The sequence below is a fragment of the Cyclopterus lumpus genome, chromosome 12 (genome assembly GCF_009769545.1).
Source record: "Cyclopterus lumpus isolate fCycLum1 chromosome 12, fCycLum1.pri, whole genome shotgun sequence".
In the NCBI taxonomy this organism is placed as follows: Eukaryota; Metazoa; Chordata; class Actinopteri; order Perciformes; family Cyclopteridae; genus Cyclopterus; species Cyclopterus lumpus.
The window spans coordinates 15,997,211-16,017,950 of record NC_046977.1 but is presented as its reverse complement, the minus strand read 5'-3'; the positions used below and the strand labels follow the sequence as shown (position 1 = coordinate 16,017,950).

The following is a 20,740-nucleotide window of genomic DNA, read 5'->3' as shown; positions in this document are numbered from 1 at the left end:
GAGAAGAGTGCAGAGTATTTTATAGAGGACGCTATCATAAATATAAGCCTTAAATTATTTGTACAAATAGTTAGAAATAGTTTGGAACAAAACAGCTCAGGGCCTCCTTTCTCAAACTGGCACACACTCAGGTCACTGACAGGCCAGAGCTGTGTGTGTGTGTGTGTGTGTGTGTGTGTGTCGAGGGGGGGCGAAGCTTGGAAGGGTTTTATCGGGTCTAATTACTCCCGATAGCTGTAATTTACAGGTTGACAGCAGGGAGAAATCGGCAAGATTCACACTTCTGCGGGTCAGCATCTGTCGCCATTACTGCGCCGCGCGCTCCGCCGGCCAGTCGGCGAGCGGGAGGAAACAGTAAACAACAAACGGCGTGTGACAGATTAGCAGCGCGGGCTAAAGGACCTTCCACTGACACATCATTTCTCTCGCTCCGCGAGTTTGTTCCTCGGCAGCTGTCACCAATAAAATGGAAAAGCACGAGACGGGGAGGGGAGGTGGTGGCAGCGGAGGTGGCTTTTGTTCCAGATCCAGAGAGGTGGGTGGTGGAAGGAGAAGGAGGAGGAGGATGAGGAGGAGGAAAAAGACAGGGTGGAGGAGGAGGAGGAGGAGGAGCAGGAAATGGAGATGGGAGGGAGGGTTAGTAAGAGTGACCCGTTTTAAAAGTCTGGCCTCACTTTTTAATGCAGTATTAGGAGAAAAACCAGGCCAGGCCAACGTCAAACTGGGTTCTTTTCCGCTGACTGTAATTACCCTCGCCATTTCTCTTCTGCAGTACAAATTGCCATTGTCACCCTGAAGTGGTAATTTTAGTTCCGTTTGCATCGGCCTGTGTGGTTCAGTCAGCACGGAGCGCAGTTATTCCAGAGAGTAAGCATTATCTCAGTGCATACGGTATGTGAACACATTTGTTAACACTGCAGCACTGCAGACCGCTCAAACACACTTGCCTCTCTTCTCCCATCCCATGTGGCTCTCCTTCTCCTGGTCCCACGCAGCTCAGAGAGGAGCCAGGTCGGTCCGGTGCCAGAGAGGGCCGGTGGGCTACGCTGCTCTCCCTCCCGTCCACGTCTCGTTGGCGACACGCGGCCTATCTGGCCAGCCCCTGAACACGGGGCTAACACCGCGTACGTCCTGGCAAACCGGTTCCTCCTTGACCTCCAACTTAGAGGACGTTCTCCACGAGTTGTTGGCTCATTAACCCAAACTGTTTTTTGTCGACCAGCTCCACAGAAACAAACGTGAGGCCTTCGCAGAGTAGTTGCTGCAAATAAAAAGCGGGGAGTCCGACTGAAAATGGTAGTGTCACGAGATGCTGTTTCCAGATAAATGTGGCACTCCATATAGAACCATGTTTGCATGTTTTTATTGCACCGAATTGCATTTCAACACCAAATGAATGTGTCGCACATTATCTGTCAATTCTCATTCAGCGTTTATTTACCTATGAAAATCAAAGCGCTGTAATTCGTAGATTACCCAAGAAATACATTTTTTAATGTAATCCACATTATCATGGACCAGGAAGTATAAAGAGTGCAAAAGCCCACACAGGGCGGGTGGGTCAAACCAAAAAAAAGGGTCTTACACCCAAAACAACGCTTTTCGTGTGAAAGTCCACCTTGATTCATTTCTCACATAACTTCTCTTCTTCAGTAAAGCAAACCATCATCTTTTTCTAACCCTAACCAAGTGGTTGTGTTGTCTAAACCTAACCTAAGACAACAGAAGTTTATTTTGAAAAGACTGAATGCATGTAACCAGCGAAAATGTACATGTTGCTGGATTTGAGTAACTTTTCCGTAAGACATCCTATAAGCGTTAAGAGAGCATTGGATTGTAGGGAGAAGCAGGTTTGCACAAAGTACTGAATGTTTAGTTACTAAGAGGAGGATTATGGAGCCTTTCATCAATATGCTTGATGTTGTCTTCAATACCAACAATATCTAACGATAAACTGCTGGCAAAATCTTTGTTGACACATTTGTACTGATATCACATTATTCTATTCACAATGCTGGTGTTTTTTAACTGTTTGTCCCCCGATTTAGGTTTTCCCACAATATCCTTTTGAATAAAGGTTTTTTGGCACGTTGACATGCACCAACTACTGCATTACTGTGCAACCGCAATGGATATTTCAAGTGTTGGGAAGTTGTTTTCCAAAACAGAAACCAAATGCTGGAAAGTAGGAAATGAATGTAAAACTTAAAAAGAGGTTTTAAAATGTATAGTTAATGGAATAAAACATCCAAAAAGCAATCTTATGGTCCTCTAGGGCCAGATGGAAGCCTCTGGTGCAGGTCTCCATTCCCATCAGCGAGCACATCCATAATGTTCGGCGGTCGTGGGGTGATCACGTAGCTCTGGCCCTGTCCTGTTTCATTTCTAACGGGAGACTGCCTGGTGACTCGACGTGCCAACCTCCAGAGCCCTCAGTTCTTCTCACAAGTGCCATATGGGCGCCATTCCATTAGCGGGGCCCGAGCAGAGACAAGAGCAGGCCTGGACCCCAGCCCTCCTGGCCTTCCCCTGGCACTGCCACAGGGCATGTCCTGCCCACTGCCAGCTGCCCACACTGGGTCAAAGGACGCCTACCTGAGTCTGGCAGCAACCAGCCGCTGGTTACAGTGAGGCGAGATGCACCAATGTGGATAAGAGACCGTCCAAGAAAATCTATTACCAAGGCTGGTCCCACAAAACGGGGGCTTGTTGTTCGAGATATTTCACACCGTCTCACCACCGCATTTTAACAGCTGTGGTTCAACACCCTGGTTTTGCATTGACTCGCAACAAACCGAAGCAGTTCCTGCAACATGGACCAACCTGTAACCACTTTTTAGCTCTCAGATAATATAAGTTGATTTTTTCTATTTTAGTTTTTTTTTAAACTTACTTGAAATTTTACACACATGTGCCAACACTGTTCCAAGAGCGTCCTGGAGCCGGAAAACAAGACTCTGCTCCAGCCGCTTGTCATTGGATTTATTGTTTAATTCCACTGTGACATTGTGAACAGGGTTGTGCTCTTTGTCAACTGACTACTGACTATTGAGGATGGAGCTAAATGTATCGATGAGTAGTTTGAAATCATAATGAGTCTGATGTGGGAGCCTACTGGAGTACAAACCCTGTATTTTATTTTCCGTAGAACTCAGAAAACTAACAAAATTGAGAATCATGCATCCATCGCATCTATATGCGAACCAACTGGAATATTAAAATACCCCTCATGGACTCAAGCCCTGACAACTATTTGAACTTGACCCTCAGCCTGCTTTTACTTACGATTACCAGGCCCTCGTCTTTCATCTCGTGTATTTGTGAATTAGGTTAAAGTGTTGGTTGCACGGGCATGTAATGCGTGTGAGGGCACTTTCCCTAAAGGCGCGCAGAGGGAAGCAGGAGGAGGGCGGGTGCAGGCAGAGACATCCAGCACATCACATGGGAATGTCAGCGTGTGCTTCGGCAGCCTGTACCTGCCACAGGACCCGGGGCCTTTTTTAATTAATCATCACACAGGATGAATAATTCAGCCATTATCGCTGGAAAGGAACAGAAAGGCTGGTTTTCCTCCTGAGTTCCACCCAATCAGTTTGCATGTTTCCCTTAATAACCTACAGGTTAAGGCCTGGCCTCAGGTAAACATACCCTGTAGCTAATAGGCAGTGGCAAGATTTTGTAAACTACACAAACAGTTCTTTTGATTCAGCAGTTCTAGAAAGTTATAAAGGAATATATATAAGAGAGTCCTGCGGATAAATATGGTCATGCAAAATGACCACAGGTGATTTACAGTGCTCATTATTTTTCCATTACTTTCTTTTTATATGGGGAAACAGAAAAGAAAAATAGCTAGTTTTATATGGAAAGACTTTTATGACAAAAACACGTTTTGTTTATTTATGTCAGTGAACTAATGGAGAGCTGTTTACCATGGACATTAATTCAAAACTGTATGGCATCATGTTCAACTCACTTTAGTAGACTTCCTCCATGGAGTCCAATAAAATAAAAAAAGCTTGTCCACAGTTGGTAGAAGCCTGTGAAATGCTATGTGAGCAGCACCAACAAAAGGACGCAGCGAGTGTTTGCAGCAGTGTTTGAAGAGTGACAACAATATTCTCTCCAAAACTGCGTTTGACGCCAGTTATTATGTGAAATCTACAGTCGTGTCACCGAGCAGCACCAACCGCTTTGTGGCCTTGTTTTTTCTTGTTTTTTTTGTACAAATCCCTTCCAAACATTGCACAGAATATACAGCGCAAGACAGCCTCTAAACATAAGTGAAGTTTCTGTTTAGTCAATATTACAAGTCACCAATTAGTTGCATAATCCTCATGAAATTATTCACATTCCTACAATAACTCGGAACTATAAAGAGCTAACAGGTAGACACCCCCCCAAAAACAACAACGAGCAAAACTAATTTTGCTCATAACTCAAAACTTACTCAAATGTTCAATGTTATGAAAACAAATAGCATGAAATCGTCATAAACCTAAACGCCGAACAACATCAACAAGATAAAAAGATCATCAATAAACAAACAGCACACGGGTTTGAGCAGAATAGAGGAGAGGCGGTTGAACCTGGGAGCACAGGTGTTACTATAAAATTAACGAGTGTGACAGTGAGCCAGCACGCGCAATGCAGTAGATAAATGGATTTTAGCCTCATATTTATATATATAGTACACACCTGTGTTTTCCTACTGTGACTTGTCAAAATGTCTTCCATGGAAATTACAATCAAAATGCTAATAAGAGCAGAAACAGACATCTTTACGATAATAACGGCAAAGCAAACAACCCACTTTGCATACAAGTTAGCGCCAGAAGCAATTAAGCTAACTACTTACCTCACGCTAGTTGGAGCCACGCATCTTCCAGGTGTTTCTAAATCCCAAGTTTTACAAACGGTTTGAAAACAGTTGCCAGAACAGCTACATAAACGGCAGCAGTTGCAACAAATACAGGTATTTCTACCCCCCAACGTGTCTAAATTGTAGACTGAAGCATTATATAGATCTCAATGAGCAGAGTGGGCGAGGCACGAAGTTTAAATAGTTAGTGCAGCAGCAGCAGCGAGGGGGGAGTTGCAAATTCGGCTCTATCAAACTTTTTAGATTCCGATACTTCTTGTTCCAATTTTAAAGACACTGAGGGGCCAATGCCGATACTGATCATTTCTTAGATAGGTATTGGATTTCCACAGTTATGTTACACACGCCAGCTAAATATGTGACTACTGTTTTGGCAGGTATGTTCAAATGTAAATGTTGATTGATCATAAAGGCCTTAACTGAGCCAACACAAAGTGATACAAGGTATTTCTGTTGTTATTGGAAACAATGGAACAAATGTAGTGTATGTTTTTTTAACCACGAGTGTCTTGGTGTCCTTGTATTGGATTGATTTCTTTTTTATATGGACTTTGAAATAAATAATAATAGCAATACATTGAATAATAATAGTATGCCTTTGAAGGACTCAATAGCAAACAAGTAGCTTGTGAGTAACCAGCAGTAATGTGAGCTGGCCATTTGCCACCTCACATTATTCTCCCTCAATAGGCACTGAGGTAGATGCCCTTAGCAATATTTTAATAGAACCTAAATCAGTGTGTATTCAGAAAAAACGACACCCTTTTTTTTTTGGCTTCCAGTCTGTTAAATCAGTTCCCAGCATGTACCGTTATTCCTGCATTGAAGCCCTCCCTGTGATCCTGACGTGTTATCACCTTGACCTTTAACAGGTGACTGAACATCCCTGAGGGGAACTAAACAAATAAATTCAAAAGCGCTGTGTTTCCCCGCTGATGTCACTGATGTGATATCAATAGTTTCTCATTGAGCGGGAGGAGGTGGGGGGGTTACTGTTTCTTTTCTGGTGCATCACCTGAAGAGACTGTCAGGATGTACAGGGGGGAGGGGAGGCCTCCTTGTCTCTTCCCACTCCAAGGACAGCTTGGTGGGGGTGTGATGGGGGGCACAGGAGCACTGATTGAGAGCAACACCTGTCAGGTGAGGCTTTCGCAGTTGACGGCGCAGAAGGAGCGCCAAGTCGACTGCTATGACTGCTAATCTCTGACGTGGCAACCTGCCGGGCTCCAGAGGGGGGAGCGGGGGGGGGGGGGGGGTTTGGAGCACCAGGAGCCCGAGCACCGAGGCTTTTCCAGGGCTGCAGTCCTGCTAATGTCTCCCCGAACAGAGTGAACCACGCTGATATGCTCTAAATACATTTCATTATCATCATCATGATTATATCACTAATTGTGTGTACCCGGTAATGTGCTGCAGCGGCCCCCTCCTGGGAGGTGTCTGAGGGACCGAATGATTAAAACATGTATGATGAACCGCACATGAAAACGTCCCTGCGGGCTCCTCGGCGAGATACGTGTAAGCAGCTCCAGTGACACTCAGACGGCGGAGGACGTGGTCTACTGAGGGTTGGAGGGCTGAGGAGGAACCTGCAGGCGATAACAAGACAGCAGGTGGATGTCAGAGATGCAGAGGATTGACCTGAGCTGACCCCATCCAAATCCATAAACACACACCACATAACCTATATACCTTCAGACATGACTTCAGTGCAGCCTAAATAATTCCACTACAACACAATAAGTAAACTAAAGGCCGGGGATCAAGTTATGGCTGGGATTACTTCGGCCTGCGTCGGGGCCTGTTTTCCGTTTCTCCATGTGCGGTTGACAGGAGAGGATAAAGTTTTTGTGACAGCGTTTGATGAATGTTTCATCCAACATTCATGCATTCCCAGGCTGGGATTTAGGTCCCCAGTCAAAACCCACCAAAGACACACAGCAGGTGTGTGAAATATTTATTCGCTACACGCTTCATTAAGAATGAAACATACCACGGTTCATTTATTCATTTCGATTATCGAAACAAAAGACAGAAAAATGAGAGATTAAAACACGGTGGGCGCGCCATTCTATGTTTGTCACAGATTTGTAACAATTTGTTTTGTGACAAATAACTCTGCCTGTTGAAATCCCGCTGTCATCTTGCGGAGAGTCAGTTCAGCTAGCGAAAAGCGTGGAGCTTTTTCATGTGAGGGCCGTAACAAATCACTGTCTGCCTGGGAATCTCCGGCTCGGCATCCCACTGCATCAGTTTGACCTTTGACCGGTCCAGGAGCGTCCGGGGACTCATCGCATTAGGCATGCTGATACGTATCTGAGCCATCAAGCGCAGACGGGACAGTTTTCATATTTCTTATTAATTGACGATGAAATGTGACAACTAATGATCTCGCTCGGTGACGAGCGACTGCGCTCGGACAGATGAAATGACTGATGTCGCGCCCGTCAAGGATTGGGCTCACTCCTCCTTCCTCTCGGAGTGGTGAACATGTCATTGTTGAGTGCCGGTGCTGTTTCAACGCAGACATAATCTCACTGAGTGAATGTGTCACATTGAATGCAAAATTTCCCTGCGGAACACATTAAAGTTTCATCTAATCTGCTCTAATTAGAACGAGGATGTGCAAGTCCTGACACACTGCCCAAGGCTGCGAGTGCCGTTTTCTTTCTGAGACATAATCAAAACACAACCATTATTCTACCTAAAGCAAACATAAAGACATGTTCAGTTTTCATTAGAAATGTATTCAAACTGTTTGCTTTTTTTATATACTGTATGTATATATATTTCAAACATATCTGTGATTTATTAACAGGGGGTATGGTGAAAATCTATGGACAAAAATGTAAATATTGCCGAATGCATGCACTTTAAAGGTTTGATGGCACAAATATATTCAGTTGAATTTCAAAGCTGTGATATAATACTAACAAACAGATACCTTTCATTGTTTACATATCCATTTAGCTTAATTCAGTTCATCTTAATCGTCATAGCACACAGATAAAATCATTTATTGGCTTTATCAGTGTCTTTTTTTAGCACATCTTAGTTGCAACAGTTTGTGGCTCACAAAAACATGTAACAAATATAAAAAGAGGCAAAGACACTGTAGAAAACAGTACACAAAATGTAAAATATATTAATTGCTTATATCCATGGTGCGTGTGGGTAATTACAACCCTCATTAACATAAGTGAGGAAGGTTATTGATTGTGAATACAGATGCCTGCTGACAGTCTGTCGGGGTAATAGAGGAATTGACACAGCATTTCAGAGCCCAGGGATGGTATTTATGGCTTATCCATTGCTAGTTTCTATAGCTAAGGAGGGTTAAAGGCCAAAAATCCCCTTGTATGATAGAAATGATACACCTCAATCATATGTTCACATTATCATACCCACAACTCTCTCTCTCTCTCTCTCTCTCTCTCTATCCATATGAAACAGAAGTTGTCTGTTTATCTGCTTCTCACATGGAAATGAGCTGGACTTCTGCTCTCAGCATGTTTCTTGTTGCTCAATATAAAGGCAGAGCCTATTAATGTCTGTTATCTTGATCTAGATCCATGCATAAGCTAAACAGGAAGACATTTAAACCAGTTGAAAGCCACAGAAAACAGTTGATCCCTGTAATATGATCAGCTCTTTTTTTTCAAGTGATGGGAATTCATTAAGACTTGAATTTAATAAGGTATGTAAAAACCCCAATACGGAATAAATCAGCGGTTACCGTGTTGGTTTATGAATCCCTAAAATGAAGTAATGTTTTTTTTTATCACAGGTGACGGTGTGAGAGTGTAGACCTGAGTTGTGAGCAGCTTAACCAAAGATCTTCTCAGATTATTTAATTTGAAGAAGACTTAAAGGTCTGAGGTGACCGAATCCAATATTTAAGTGAATACATATTCCTTTAATCGTTTTGTGACCCACGCAGATTCATCTTGGGATGGGTTGGAAACCTCTGGAATATATGAGTATTATTCTACCTATAAAATATTAGACAAGTAAGAGATGAGGACAATCTCATACGATTTGTTATTGGTTTTATTCTTTATAGAGGTTCTGTTGCTCTCTGTGACTGAAGCTTCATCTGTAAGTTTAATTAAGAACTCAACTTTATTGCTGTTGACACACACGCGCGCGCGCGTGCGCACACAACATACAGTGAACTATTTAACTCCGCGGAGGAAGTCCCTCCTTCCTCTCCTCCCGCGCTCGCCGACGTCACTTCCACCGCAGGGTAAAAAACATGGCGGCTGCCAGTGTGTCAGTTTCGGCACAAACACCGCTCAGAAATGTAGTCATTAAGACCGAGACAGAAGCCGGCGACGATGTGCACATTTGCCCGGAGGAGGTGCCGGTTAAGCGGGACCCCGTCGTCCCGCTCACGACCCCGGTCAGCGGGCTGCAGCCGCTCGCCTGGTCGCAGGACCACCGCCTGGCTGTGTGCACCACCAGCTCCGTGTCGCTGATGGAGCTCGTGTGCGACGTCCACAGCAGCACACAGGAGCTGACGCTGCACAGGACCTCCATCCCCGTCCCGACCGAGGCGACCACACTGCGGGTAAATTTCCACCAAAGCTACCCCGCTTGCCCCCGCCGCGAAGGACGCGGCCAGCTGACGTGAGCGCTGTGACGTCAGTAACGTTAGCTTAGCAAGCGCGAGGAACTTCAGCTGATGGACATTGAGACGTGGTGGCTCAACCGGAAGCTGGCTGTGCTCACGGAGTTCTGTATGTCTTTAAGTCTCTGCTAGTTATAATATGTAGTGTCAGGAACCACCACCACCACCACCACCAACAACAACAACAACAACCGACTGATGCGCTGGTTAGCATCGCGCTCCTTTACTCTCTCCTCTTCCATGGAAGTGGCTCTGGTAAAAGGAAGTTCCCCCAATTCTCCAAACTGTATCCTCTGCTCATCTTCAGGACCTGCCCTCAGTCTCTCTAACCATCCGTATACCCCCTTTCATGTCGTGGCCAATGATTCAAAGTACCCAACAGTCCCCATTTATTGTATTACACTTCGTTAGATGACCAGAAATGTACAGTTCATGCCTCCACCAGTTTGGTAACCATATTCACATAATCGGTGAAATCAGCCTGCTTTTGTCTGAACATAAAATAATAACCATCCAGACATGTTTTCAGACCGCAACCCCATGTTTTGAACAATATGTGTCTGCGTTAAACCTAATTTTTATTGTATGTGTCCTTTAACTCGATTGGCTTTCAAACAAGTTTTAAACTGCTTAGATCCGCACAGCGAGCGTCAAACATCCAAGCGAAGTAACAAAAAGCATAAAGACCTTTTTCAGCCGAGGGACGACTTTAATCTTCAGCCATTATGGATACGTGAAGCTTATGATCGTAAACATGCCCCTTGCGTTTGACTGCATGCAGATGTTTTATTTATTGCGGCTGTGTTGTTTTCTTTGTGTTGTGGACTGCCAACTGTTTCAGCCAGAGAGGGGCAATGGACTGATTAGTAACACACGCGTGTCTGCAGACTAGGTGATGACAAAATGACATCTGTGCGTCTATTGGAGCAGTGTTGCTACTATTTGCCTCCTTGTTAAGCAACCTGTGTAAACACGCCTCAGAAACACTGCCAAGCTGCGATTCTCTGGTGTGCCATTAGTTTGGCGGCGGGTGGAAATTGTCTGTATTTCCGTTATTTACTAAACTAAACTGAAAAGACGATTTAAAAAGCGGCGGAATACAAATGTTGATGGAAAGAGAAACAATCTTGCTGCGGTGAATCGGTCTCGGCGCAGCTGCTCTGGTGTGTAAACATGATTGTTTATAGGTTCGTCTCCACTTCCAAAAATCCACTTGGCAGATAAAGCGCTGGATGGAGCTGCATTTTATAATCCGCTCGGCACCGTGGCAGACAGGCAGAGTCGCTTTCCTGCTGTCATTTATAGATATGATTAAGTGCTTGTAAATGGGAGGGACGCTGAGCAGGGAGCAGCAGATGATGGCGCATAAAGGGGCCACGTTCTGTCTGACGCTCACTGTTGGTCTGAGGAAGAGCGTTGGCTCAACACGCCACATGTGGATGTTCCACTGAATTGCTCTTGAGGGAGCTGGAGTGTACAGACCTGTCGTTAAAGTGTTCAATACTTCTGTGTCAGCCATTTCTGTGTAATGTGTTCACAAGCACCTGAAGAACGGCATGCGTCACATTTTCTGATTCCTTTTGGTTTCTCAGTGGTTAAAGTATAAACTAGAGTGGAGATTTAGAGGGTTTTAAAAAGTGAAGTGGTTTTGAATTGTTCTATGAATTTGTCAGCACTGACAGCCTTCAACAATCCAGCTGCAAATGTTGATTCATATGTACCCGACCTTTAACCTTCGATGTTGCTTTTCGTTTTTGATTCTTAACTTTGAAGGTGGGACCCGCAGCGGAGCTCGCTAAAGCGGTGGAGACGTTCTCGACACACTTGGACCCCTCAATAAGACAAGTTTTTATGGCCGACAAAGTGATGAACCCGTCGATAGGAACACGCAAGGGAATAAAATATGCCAGTTGGTCTCCGTTAGGCTGTGACTTCCACGGGCGCTGTCTGCTCGCTTGCCTAACACTTGACCACAGACTCACCATTCACAACAGCCACAAGCGCCTGGAGTGGAACACGCTTGTTGATCTCACCCAAAAGTACGGCGACAGGCTCAAGGAGCGAGGCTACTCCAGAAAGGACAACAAGCCCCCGCAGGCGAACCTGCTGGACTTTGACGAGCTGCAGCGGCGCTTCCGCATGCAGACCCCCCTGAGGATGGAGTGGTCGAGCGTTTACACGACCAAGCAGGTCCAGCCCAACAACACGTGCAAAGACATGGAGATGGTCCTCCTCGCCGTCCTCATGGAAAACGGTGACCTTGTTCTGTGGAAGTTTGTGTTGCCCTCTTTGAGCGACGCAGGTGTCACGTTTTATGACATCGTCGAGTCGGGCGTGACGAGGCCCAGTGACCTGGCGTGGTGGGAGTACGAAAGCACCGACCGGCGGATGAGCGGCTTGATCGTCGGCAGCGAGGTGGGGCCCGTCAAGATCGTGCCGGTCAGCCTGTCGGGAGTGAAGGGCTACTTCACCCTCCGACACCCGGTCATCCTCTGGAAGGAGTGCGACGAGATCGCCGTGGAGAACCTCAAATGTGTCCCGATGATCCACCCGATCAAGAAGTCCAGCTGCAGCCTCATCGTGGCCTCGCGCGGCTGCTATGTCTTTTGGTGCCTGCTCATGATCTCGCCGGCCGGACTAAATGTGCACAACTCTCACGTGGCGGGGCTGCACTCGCTCCCCGTGGTCTCGCTGGCGATCAGCCAACACAGCGTCGCAGTGTACACGTGTTCTGTGGACGGGTGGATAAAAAAGCTGACGCCGACGTTCACGGAGAACACGTTAATTTTCAAACAAGATGACATGTTGCAACCCGAGAACCTCTCCGAGAGGAGGATTCACGGGATTGCGGTGAGCCACAACGGAGCGTACATTGCGCTCGCCAGCACGCAAGGTATGGTCGACGGCTATCATCCAATCGACAGGACTTACCAGGTTGACTTTGTGACCCTGAAAACATCGGAAGCGGCTGCAACGCTGCTGCTCAAGTCCCCCACGCAGAACTTGTACAAAACGGCCGACCTGCTGGATCTCGTGAGGTGGCAGATTTTGAAAAACAAGTGCATCCCTGCGTCGCTATTGGACGAGCTCGACCGAAAGATCCAGGCAGTCGACTCGCCCTACTTGTGGCGTTTCAAGCTCTTCTTGGTGCGGATACTTTACCAGTCACTACAGACGCCTCTCACGGACCACTGCTGGAAACCGACGCAAGAGAAAAAGGTGTTTGTAAGGGTCGAGGAGGAGGGAGCAAAGGACAAAGATGACGACGCGACGCTGCCGCAGGGGGAAGGCGAGCCCGGCCAAGTGAAGCAGGAGAAGGAGATTCTGGATGAGCAGATGGAGGAGGTGCAGGCTTGGATCAATGCTGTGGAGAGCCACATGATGAGAGAAAACATGAAGAAGGTGCTGGGGGTGGTGTACCTCAACACCTGGATTGCTCAGAACACCAGCATTCCTACCTGTGGCCTGGTGGAGTACCTCTCCAGAGACAGTAACGACAGAGCGTCAGAGGTAAAACAAACCTGTTAATTATTTATTCCCACCAAATTATCTTTTAAATTATTTGTCTGGATCAGAGAGAGGCTGATCCCAAATTGTATACAATCCAACATATTGCAGCAGCACAGTGTACGTAGCCAAAGGTGTGTCGACTACGGAAATATTACAATCCTATGTGGTTCTACCTCTCTGCTGTCGCTTTAACACCTCCCCAAAAAGGTCCCATGAAATTGTCTCATTAGTTCTTTAATGATCATTTTCTGTTCAAAGCCGGTTAGTGGGTGTCAAATGTGTTTTAGAAACCAGAAGTGACACGAGAGGGTGGAGCTACAACCCACTGCTGAATAAGACATTTACAGGCTACCACAAATGTTAAAATGAACCGCCATGAATTGAAAACGCAGTGTGAAAGATTAAAGCTGGAAGAGGAAAACAGACTAATTCCAGTGCTGTGCTTTGGACCCGTCAATCACAAGGTTGCCACGCCCTAAAGTATATCCCGCTTTACGGTCTGTTTTATTCTAAATGAGACCATAATTTACTAAATGAACATCATGCTGTATTGGAGACATGTTTACTGAGGGAATAAATCAAGAGAGAAGTAAAGTCATTTTCTCATAGACTTGTATAAAGTTAGACTTGTTTTTGCAACCAGAGAACTCGCTCTCTGATGGCCATTAGAGAGAATGCAGGTTTAAGGTACTTCCTGCTTTTGCTTCACATTTCAGAGCTGGAGGTAACCGCCTAGTGTAAGCCAATGGGCTTTTAGCTATGGAGAGAAGGGCAGATTTAATTAATTGACTGGGCAGAACGGCGGGTTCACCCAGTAGTACAGCATGACATCACCACGGCTTTCCACAAAGTTGAATCGCACATGTCATGGGGTCTTAAATTGCAACTATGGGTTTAAGCCCCAACACGTACTTTTTCCTTAAACTGTGTGATTCACATTTACTAGTATCCCATTATTCACACACTGGCTGCTGTTCCGCAAAAGTTACATATCTAATTGTTTTTCAGTAGTAATTAACTACATAAATATCCAACATTGTTCATATATATATTCTTTAGGAAGCATTCTTTTATTAATTATGTTATTGTCATGTATACATTAGTATGTCATCAGGTAATGGTGCATTTAGCCAGTGCTGCGAATCAGCTCAAATTAAAAAATAGTGTGTGTGTGTGTGTGTGTGTGTGTGTGTGTGTGTGTGTGTGTGTGTGTGTGTGTGTGTGTGTGTGTGTGTGTGTGTGTGTGTGTGTGTGTGTGTGTGTGTGTGTGTGTGTGTGTGTGTGTGTGTGTGTGTGTGTGTGTGTGTGTGTGTCATCCCTCCCCTCTCAGGTCCTGATTGGCCACATCAAGAACAAGATGAACAAGCAGACGTTCTCAGAGCGCTGCAGCCTGTGTCAGGCCGTGCTGCCCTTCTCGGACCACAAACAAGCAGTCTGTAAAAACGGTCACATGTGGCTCAGGTATTTGAGATTGCTCTCTTCCACAAGTTCAAATCGAATCCACTAAAGATGCTTTTTATTAGCTTTAGCCTCGAAGTGCCTGGCGGGGCATGAATCGAATCTTAATGCCAAATGCCTTCTTTGGCGGTTTATTTATCTTCACAGAGCAGTAATCAAGCCTCCCACCTTTTGATATTTACCCATGCGCCACTCTCGTCGTCTCATAAATATCATCTGTCAAACGCGTCGCCTGCCTTCTCGCTGGCTGGAATGTGGCGCCTCTGGTGGGCACTGAGAGGGAAGGCTGTGCCCGTCAGTTGTGCCTCAGTGCTGCTGCTCTACTTTTAGTGTGTGTGTGTGCGTCTCTCTGTCCCTGCCAGCTCGCTCTCTAATGCCGTCCTCTCGCTCTCCTCCAGGTGTGTGTTGTCATACCAGGCCTGCCAGACGCTGACGTTCAGGCGTTGCCTCCTGCTGGATACCATCGCCAGACTGCCAGAGCCTGAGGGTAAGCGCCACTTTCCATCTCTCTCCAATTCCATTTCACAGTCACGCTCTCGATCAGCCGTCGCCTCCTGTCACCTTCAACGTCGGCCTTCATCCCGCTCTGCCACTCAGGTCGTCGCTTGACATTTTGGATTTGGAGTCGGGTCGAAAACTTCATCCTTCACAAACGCAAAGGATTGTAGAGATTAGCATTTTTTTTGTTTTGTTCCGGAAAAGTGTTTTGAATTGGATTGCTGTGTCTCTTCTTTGTGGCTAATTTATGATCGGGATGTCTCATTGGTCAGAAAGCTCAGTCTAATTTCTGAGGATTTCTTTTTCTGTCTTGTGCAACCTGTACCGAACAATGCAGGACAAAAGCAAAAATGGACTACAGTGTTTTACAAATGTAGTTTTGTCCCATATGTAAACTATTTAAGGCTGAATCCGTTAGACATCCCAGATATATCCTTCCAACGCATATTGTAGACCTTTCTGTCTGCTTCTTTAGCTCTTTGGTTTGGCCCAATGAAAATAAGAGATTACTTATTCAAGGAGTGCAGTTAGTGACAGTGTAGCATCGGGGGGCGGGGCTTCGGGAAGGGTCAATTGGCTTTTGTCACATGTGAGCATGTGCACGACAAAGTATCTACCAGGAAGATCAATACACTACACGTTGCGGTACATCCTTGAATTATTGATAATTCCATCCAAAGTCTTCATGTAATCATCCGATCAACCTGCTTCGATCGGTCTGTCACAGGCGTTTTATTGAACTCTGAGATGAGCAATGTATTATTTAAACTGAAATGTATTTGTCTGGAGCACATCAGTCCTTGACTCATAATAAATGCATCTTCATATGAGAGTGACACTGGGTGCAATCAGATCCATCTTGATGCCAATAAGATAGAGTACTCTGAAGTAATTGTACTAATTTTGACACTGAAAAGCGTACCGATTGATCATGGACCGTTTATCATGGTTTTGTTTGGCGCTTAAAAAAAACAAAAAAAAACAAACGTGTGTCGTGCCAGCGATGGGGTTGGGAGAGAAATACATTGAGGGTTGGCTCCATCTGGCTGCTACATGCATCCCAGGTGTTTATGGGTCTGGGAACACCTGAGGCGCGGCTCCTCTGGTCATTCCAGCCTATCTGAGCATCTGTCGGCGTAAACGTCATCCCAGCTTTGCTTTAAAGGCCATACTCGGTATCCTGAATCATTCGGTACAATCAGAACTTGCTTCGTCTCCCCACAGATCCAGAGTGGATAAAGAAGATACTGCAGGCGCCCTGCACGCTCTGCGACTCGCCGATGATCTAGAACCGACCGATGGAAGGAATCTCAGGGCGTCCCTGCGACCTCCAGAGCTTCCCGCTCTGACGCAGGGTCCACTTTTGTCAGACATCACTGTTAAGATTTTTTTATTTCATGTAGTTTGTTCACGGTTTATGTCTTTACATTGGCATCTTAAAAGTTCAAATAAAAGGCTTTGATTATGTGTTCTAGCTCGTATTTCCTCACCAGTGTATCCTCAAGAGAAGCCGTTTCCCCCTGCAATGGCTTTAAATTCATATTTTACCGAGGTAAAACATTTTGGACTCAAACTTTACAGATTTCTTTATTTTCTCCCTTCTAAAACAAATTCCCAGCCAGACACAGTGTTTGCACGAGGGTGCAAAGAAACACAATTTAAAATGTACTTATATGTGGGGGGTTCTATTATTCAGTAGGACTTCAGGGCACCATAAATAAGCTCCCCCATTTTCCTTATGTTGACTGTATTTCCAAACCTTTGGTGTAGTTTTTATTGCAAGTAAGTGGAACTTACTCCGCTAGTTCTATTTTAGCGAGGGTTTCATTTTCTCTCTTTCTTTCTTTTTTCCCGCTTCTCTTTTTGAGCGCAACAAATAATACACTCTGAATAATACATACTCTGGAAAAAACTCAACATACCTACTTTAATTGGCACTGTAAAACAATTTCCAAGCTCTGGGAGGAGGAGGAGGAGGAGGGACGTGGCGGCGCTCAGTCATTCCCTCAGATGAGGACTTCCGCTAATGTAAACGCAGAAGAGATGGAGCGGCGAGGTGGCTGAGATGAGCAAGAGGAAGGAAGAAAGCGAAAAGTGTGCTTAAAAACCCGGCGCGGTCCCTCCCGCGGGAGCGCGTCGTAATGAGATTCAGCAGTAATGAGGGACAGAACATGGCGCCAGATGTGATTCTAATTCTAATCAAGGAGGGGAGGGTGGCGGTGATAGAGAGAGGGGGGGGGGGTGTTAGAGAGCATATTGTTAAATACAATTAACCCTTTATTTTCATATTTGGAGGGAACAAGGGCTGAAGGGAGGGGGATACAGGCTCTGCAGCATGTTCTCGGTGTTCTGGGGACTTGGGAGGTCGGCGGCCGGTGATCAAAGAGGAAGCTGGACCTGAGAGACTGGGCCGGGAGGAGAGCCTCCTCCTCTCATCCCTTACATCAACGGGGGCCGGCAGAGGTGGGCTGGGTTCTGCCCCCCCCCCCTCCGGTGACACAGGAGATGATAGCCTGCCCCGGGGCGAGGAGAGGGAGGAGGCAGCTCGGCTCACAGGACTTCATGAAAGAAGAACTTTTCCTTTTCTTTCTTTTATTTTTGTTCATAAAGCCCACATTTCTTGGTGAAGGTTCTGTGCTTTTGGGGAAGAGAGGGATGTCTCCTGCTTTACTAGAAAGTGAATCATTTATCACATTATTCTGTGTAAGATTAGCGGCAAAAAGCATCCATGAATGAACTCATGGGGAAAGCGTAAAAACAATAGCACTAAAATATCCAATTAAGTCAATTTGCTACTTGTTTAAACGTAATGATCATTTCCTGAAACTACTGTGATCCAGCTTCCCGTTGGCTGATCCCGATTACACAGTGAATTACACTTTTAGTGCGAAGATTCCCCAGGAATGTACAAAAAGTTACGGCCCATTTGGACTTAAACATGGAGTTATTTTTGTTTTTTACAGGACATACAACAAAGCAATTGATGATGAATGTCCATTCCTAACTTTGGAAACAGTCGTTTGAAAAGAAGATTTTTTTTTCTGCGTGTCAACCCGTGTTCCTAGCCTGCCGGAGGAGCGGTAGCGAGTAATTAAGTTTAATTCCAGGTGACGCATTCCACATTAAAGTACCTGAACGCCTCGTAATGAGCTGTTCATCAGCCCTGGCTGGAGGAGGCTTGATGTGTTTGGTGCCTTCATGGCCTCCAGGTTTTCTCCCCCCCACCCCCAGCCTGGGGATTTGGTGCTCGGCGCTGTAGTTTGTCAAGTGGAAGTGGCTCCTCAGGTTGTAATGTTCCTGTCACTGATAGGTGGAGACCAGCACTGTTACAGAGGTTAGCTGTGTTTGGTTGATCCTCCTCCCGCTTTAGTATAATAATCCGTCAAAGAGCAGCTCCACTAGTAATTACCTGCTTCCCCACCCTCTCCTCTCCCACTGTCTTGGCTCTCAACACATCAAACGGGGGATTTTTCCTCTTTGCATACAATATTTATATCCTTTATGTCGGTGGCGGGATGGCATGAAACATTCACGGCACCTTTTCACACCTTAATTTCTATGTGATATTCCTTTTGTTTTGTTTAGATTTGATTTTGAACATGTGTCCCCCGGTATTCTCTCAAGGCTTATCAATTGGTTGTCGGTTCGCAGTGTACAACGTGGCGGCTGCTTCCCCCACGTCGCTGACATGTGACGGCATCACCTGGCGGGATCGCGGCGCCGTGTTCATAGACCTGCGGCGTCTCCCCTGTTGATTCCTTATATGTTTTGTCACATCTCTGAGGAAAGTTTGGGGAGCAGTTTATGGGGATAAACGCCGTGAGACGATACGGATTTGTCAAACGTCAGCGATGCCGCTCTATCGATGCCTTTGTGGGTAAATCACTGCGCAGGGCTGCTTTATGGCAATGCTGAATATTAGTATTATTTTTGCATCATTGTGTGGACATACTCAGATGTGAGTTATTTAATATCCAGGATTAGTCAAAGACAGACATTTGTTTAGTTATTAAACAGTTTGATTAAAATGACACAAAAACATAAATAAACAGATTCCATAATAACGTGAAACACATTGTTAGAGGATGTTATTCTTATCCCCACATTGAGAATAAAGCTCTTAAAAGAAGTGGTTTATCTAGAAGAAATATATGACAGAATATATATGACCTATACAACAGAATAGGTTCCTTCCTGGAAACCCTCATCTTTTTCCTGAACTAGGTCTATTGGAGGGTGCTAGGAAAAGGCCTCATATTGACAATTATGGAATATGTACCAATCAACAAAAGTGAACTTGTATGTTTATATTATGGTACCAGTAATTAACAGTAGAGGTGCAGGGCTTTGCAGCATGACTGCAAATCTATATCCCGATCAATTGTAACAATTAGTTTGATAAATAGAAATGTAATATATGTAACATATCGGATTAGTCATATTAGTAATTCGATGAATGTGCTTTATTGGCCAGCCCTTACAGAAATCCTACTTTGCCCTTTCTTACCAGTGATTTTCCGTCTGTAAAGTTAGGGCTCAGAAATACACCACAGCAGACACCAGCAGCAATCCAGAGTTGCATCATTGCACTGCTGCAGCTGCTGACTCCCTCCACCTCCCTCCACCTCCCTCCACTCCCTCCACCTCCCGGCGAGGCTTCTGTTTCTAAAGTCTTCTAAACTGAGCCGCACCCCCCCCCCCCCCCCCCCCCCCCCTCCCCCCCCCCCCCTCCCCCCCCCCCTCACTTGTCAGTGCTAATGAAGTCAGTATGCAAGCTTGTCTTCTGCTCTCGCTGAACCGGCGGGGTGAACATGCTTGTCTAACTGGTTGACTCCCTCGCTCTGCCGTCCCCGGGGGAGCGGAGGGAGGGAGGGCGGTGACCCGAGACCAGCCGAGAGGTTGTGCGAGGAGGCTAGAGGGGGGTGTGGGGGGGGGCGGGGGGGTTGTATGTCCATCATTAGAGTCACTATTTGTTCCCGGCTTTGAGAGCGCTGAGGTGGAACTAATATGGAACAGCAGAATGGACATGGAGAGGGAGGGCCACTTTTTACTGCTACATTAATTAAGCTCGCCCTCAACATGCTCCCCTCGTCTCCTCTTGTTCGGCTACAATTAGGTGGAGGGGCCGCGTCCCGTGGACTCTGGCTTTCACCTTCTCTGTTCACCGCTGAGACGCGAGTACTCACTGTTGTGCTTCCACTTGTACTCACTACATTGCAGGAGGAAATGTACTGTTTACGAGGGCTTGAGTGAATGACGACTTTCATGGTTTATCAATTATTCCTGTAAACCGAATAAAAATAGTGAACAATGGTTCCCAAACCCGAAAGTGAGGGGTTCACAGTCTAAAGCCCCACAAACGTTCTATTTACAATGATATAAAACATTTTAAAAAAAATCAACACTGGAGAAGATGTTTGGTGATTCGGCTTGGTAAAGGATTTAAATGATTAATGTGGAAGTCTCTGAAATGTGAACGTTCCAGAAAACAAACAAACAAAGCTACGAGGTCGAGCGCGCACATCCCGACGTTTAATCGCGTGTAAATCGATGCTCCCAAAAAATGGATTGCGAGCAGAGCCGGATTACCAACCGGGCAAAGCAGGCAACATGCCCCGGGACCCCCGGACCCTCGGGGGGCCCGAAGGTTCCAGGTTTACGGCGTGGCAATTAGCTCGTGGGGATTTGATTCATTGCATATTTGTTAGTTAAAGGCCCTGAAAACACATTTTTCCCAATCAACTCCTGAGCTCAGGTGCTCTTCG

The 20,740-nt window shown here is 45.8% G+C and overlaps 1 protein-coding gene across 1 annotated transcript; it reads left to right on the top strand.

Annotated features, from left to right (window-relative positions):
• Positions 1–9,108: 9,108 nt before the first annotated feature.
• gtf3c4 (general transcription factor IIIC, polypeptide 4) lies at positions 9,109–16,442 on the top strand. Its single transcript, XM_034547509.1, has 5 exons — positions 9,109–9,449; positions 11,283–13,019; positions 14,350–14,480; positions 14,876–14,964; positions 16,200–16,442. Exons 1-5 carry the CDS (start codon positions 9,135–9,137, stop codon positions 16,262–16,264), a joined length of 2,337 nt encoding a protein of 778 aa, XP_034403400.1. The 5' UTR covers positions 9,109–9,134; the 3' UTR covers positions 16,265–16,442.
• Positions 16,443–20,740: the final 4,298 nt, after the last annotated feature.

Excerpts from the sequence above, each read along its gene's own strand:
- gtf3c4 (XM_034547509.1), top strand. The coding sequence starts at position 9,135 with ATGGCGGCTGCCAGTGTGTCAGTTTCGGCACAAACACCGCTCAGAAAT. Across the intron at positions 13,020-14,349 it reads GTAACGACAGAGCGTCAGAG|GTCCTGATTGGCCACATCAA; the intron begins GTAAAACAAACC and ends CTCCCCTCTCAG. Across the intron at positions 14,481-14,875 it reads AACGGTCACATGTGGCTCAG|GTGTGTGTTGTCATACCAGG; the intron begins GTATTTGAGATT and ends GCTCTCCTCCAG.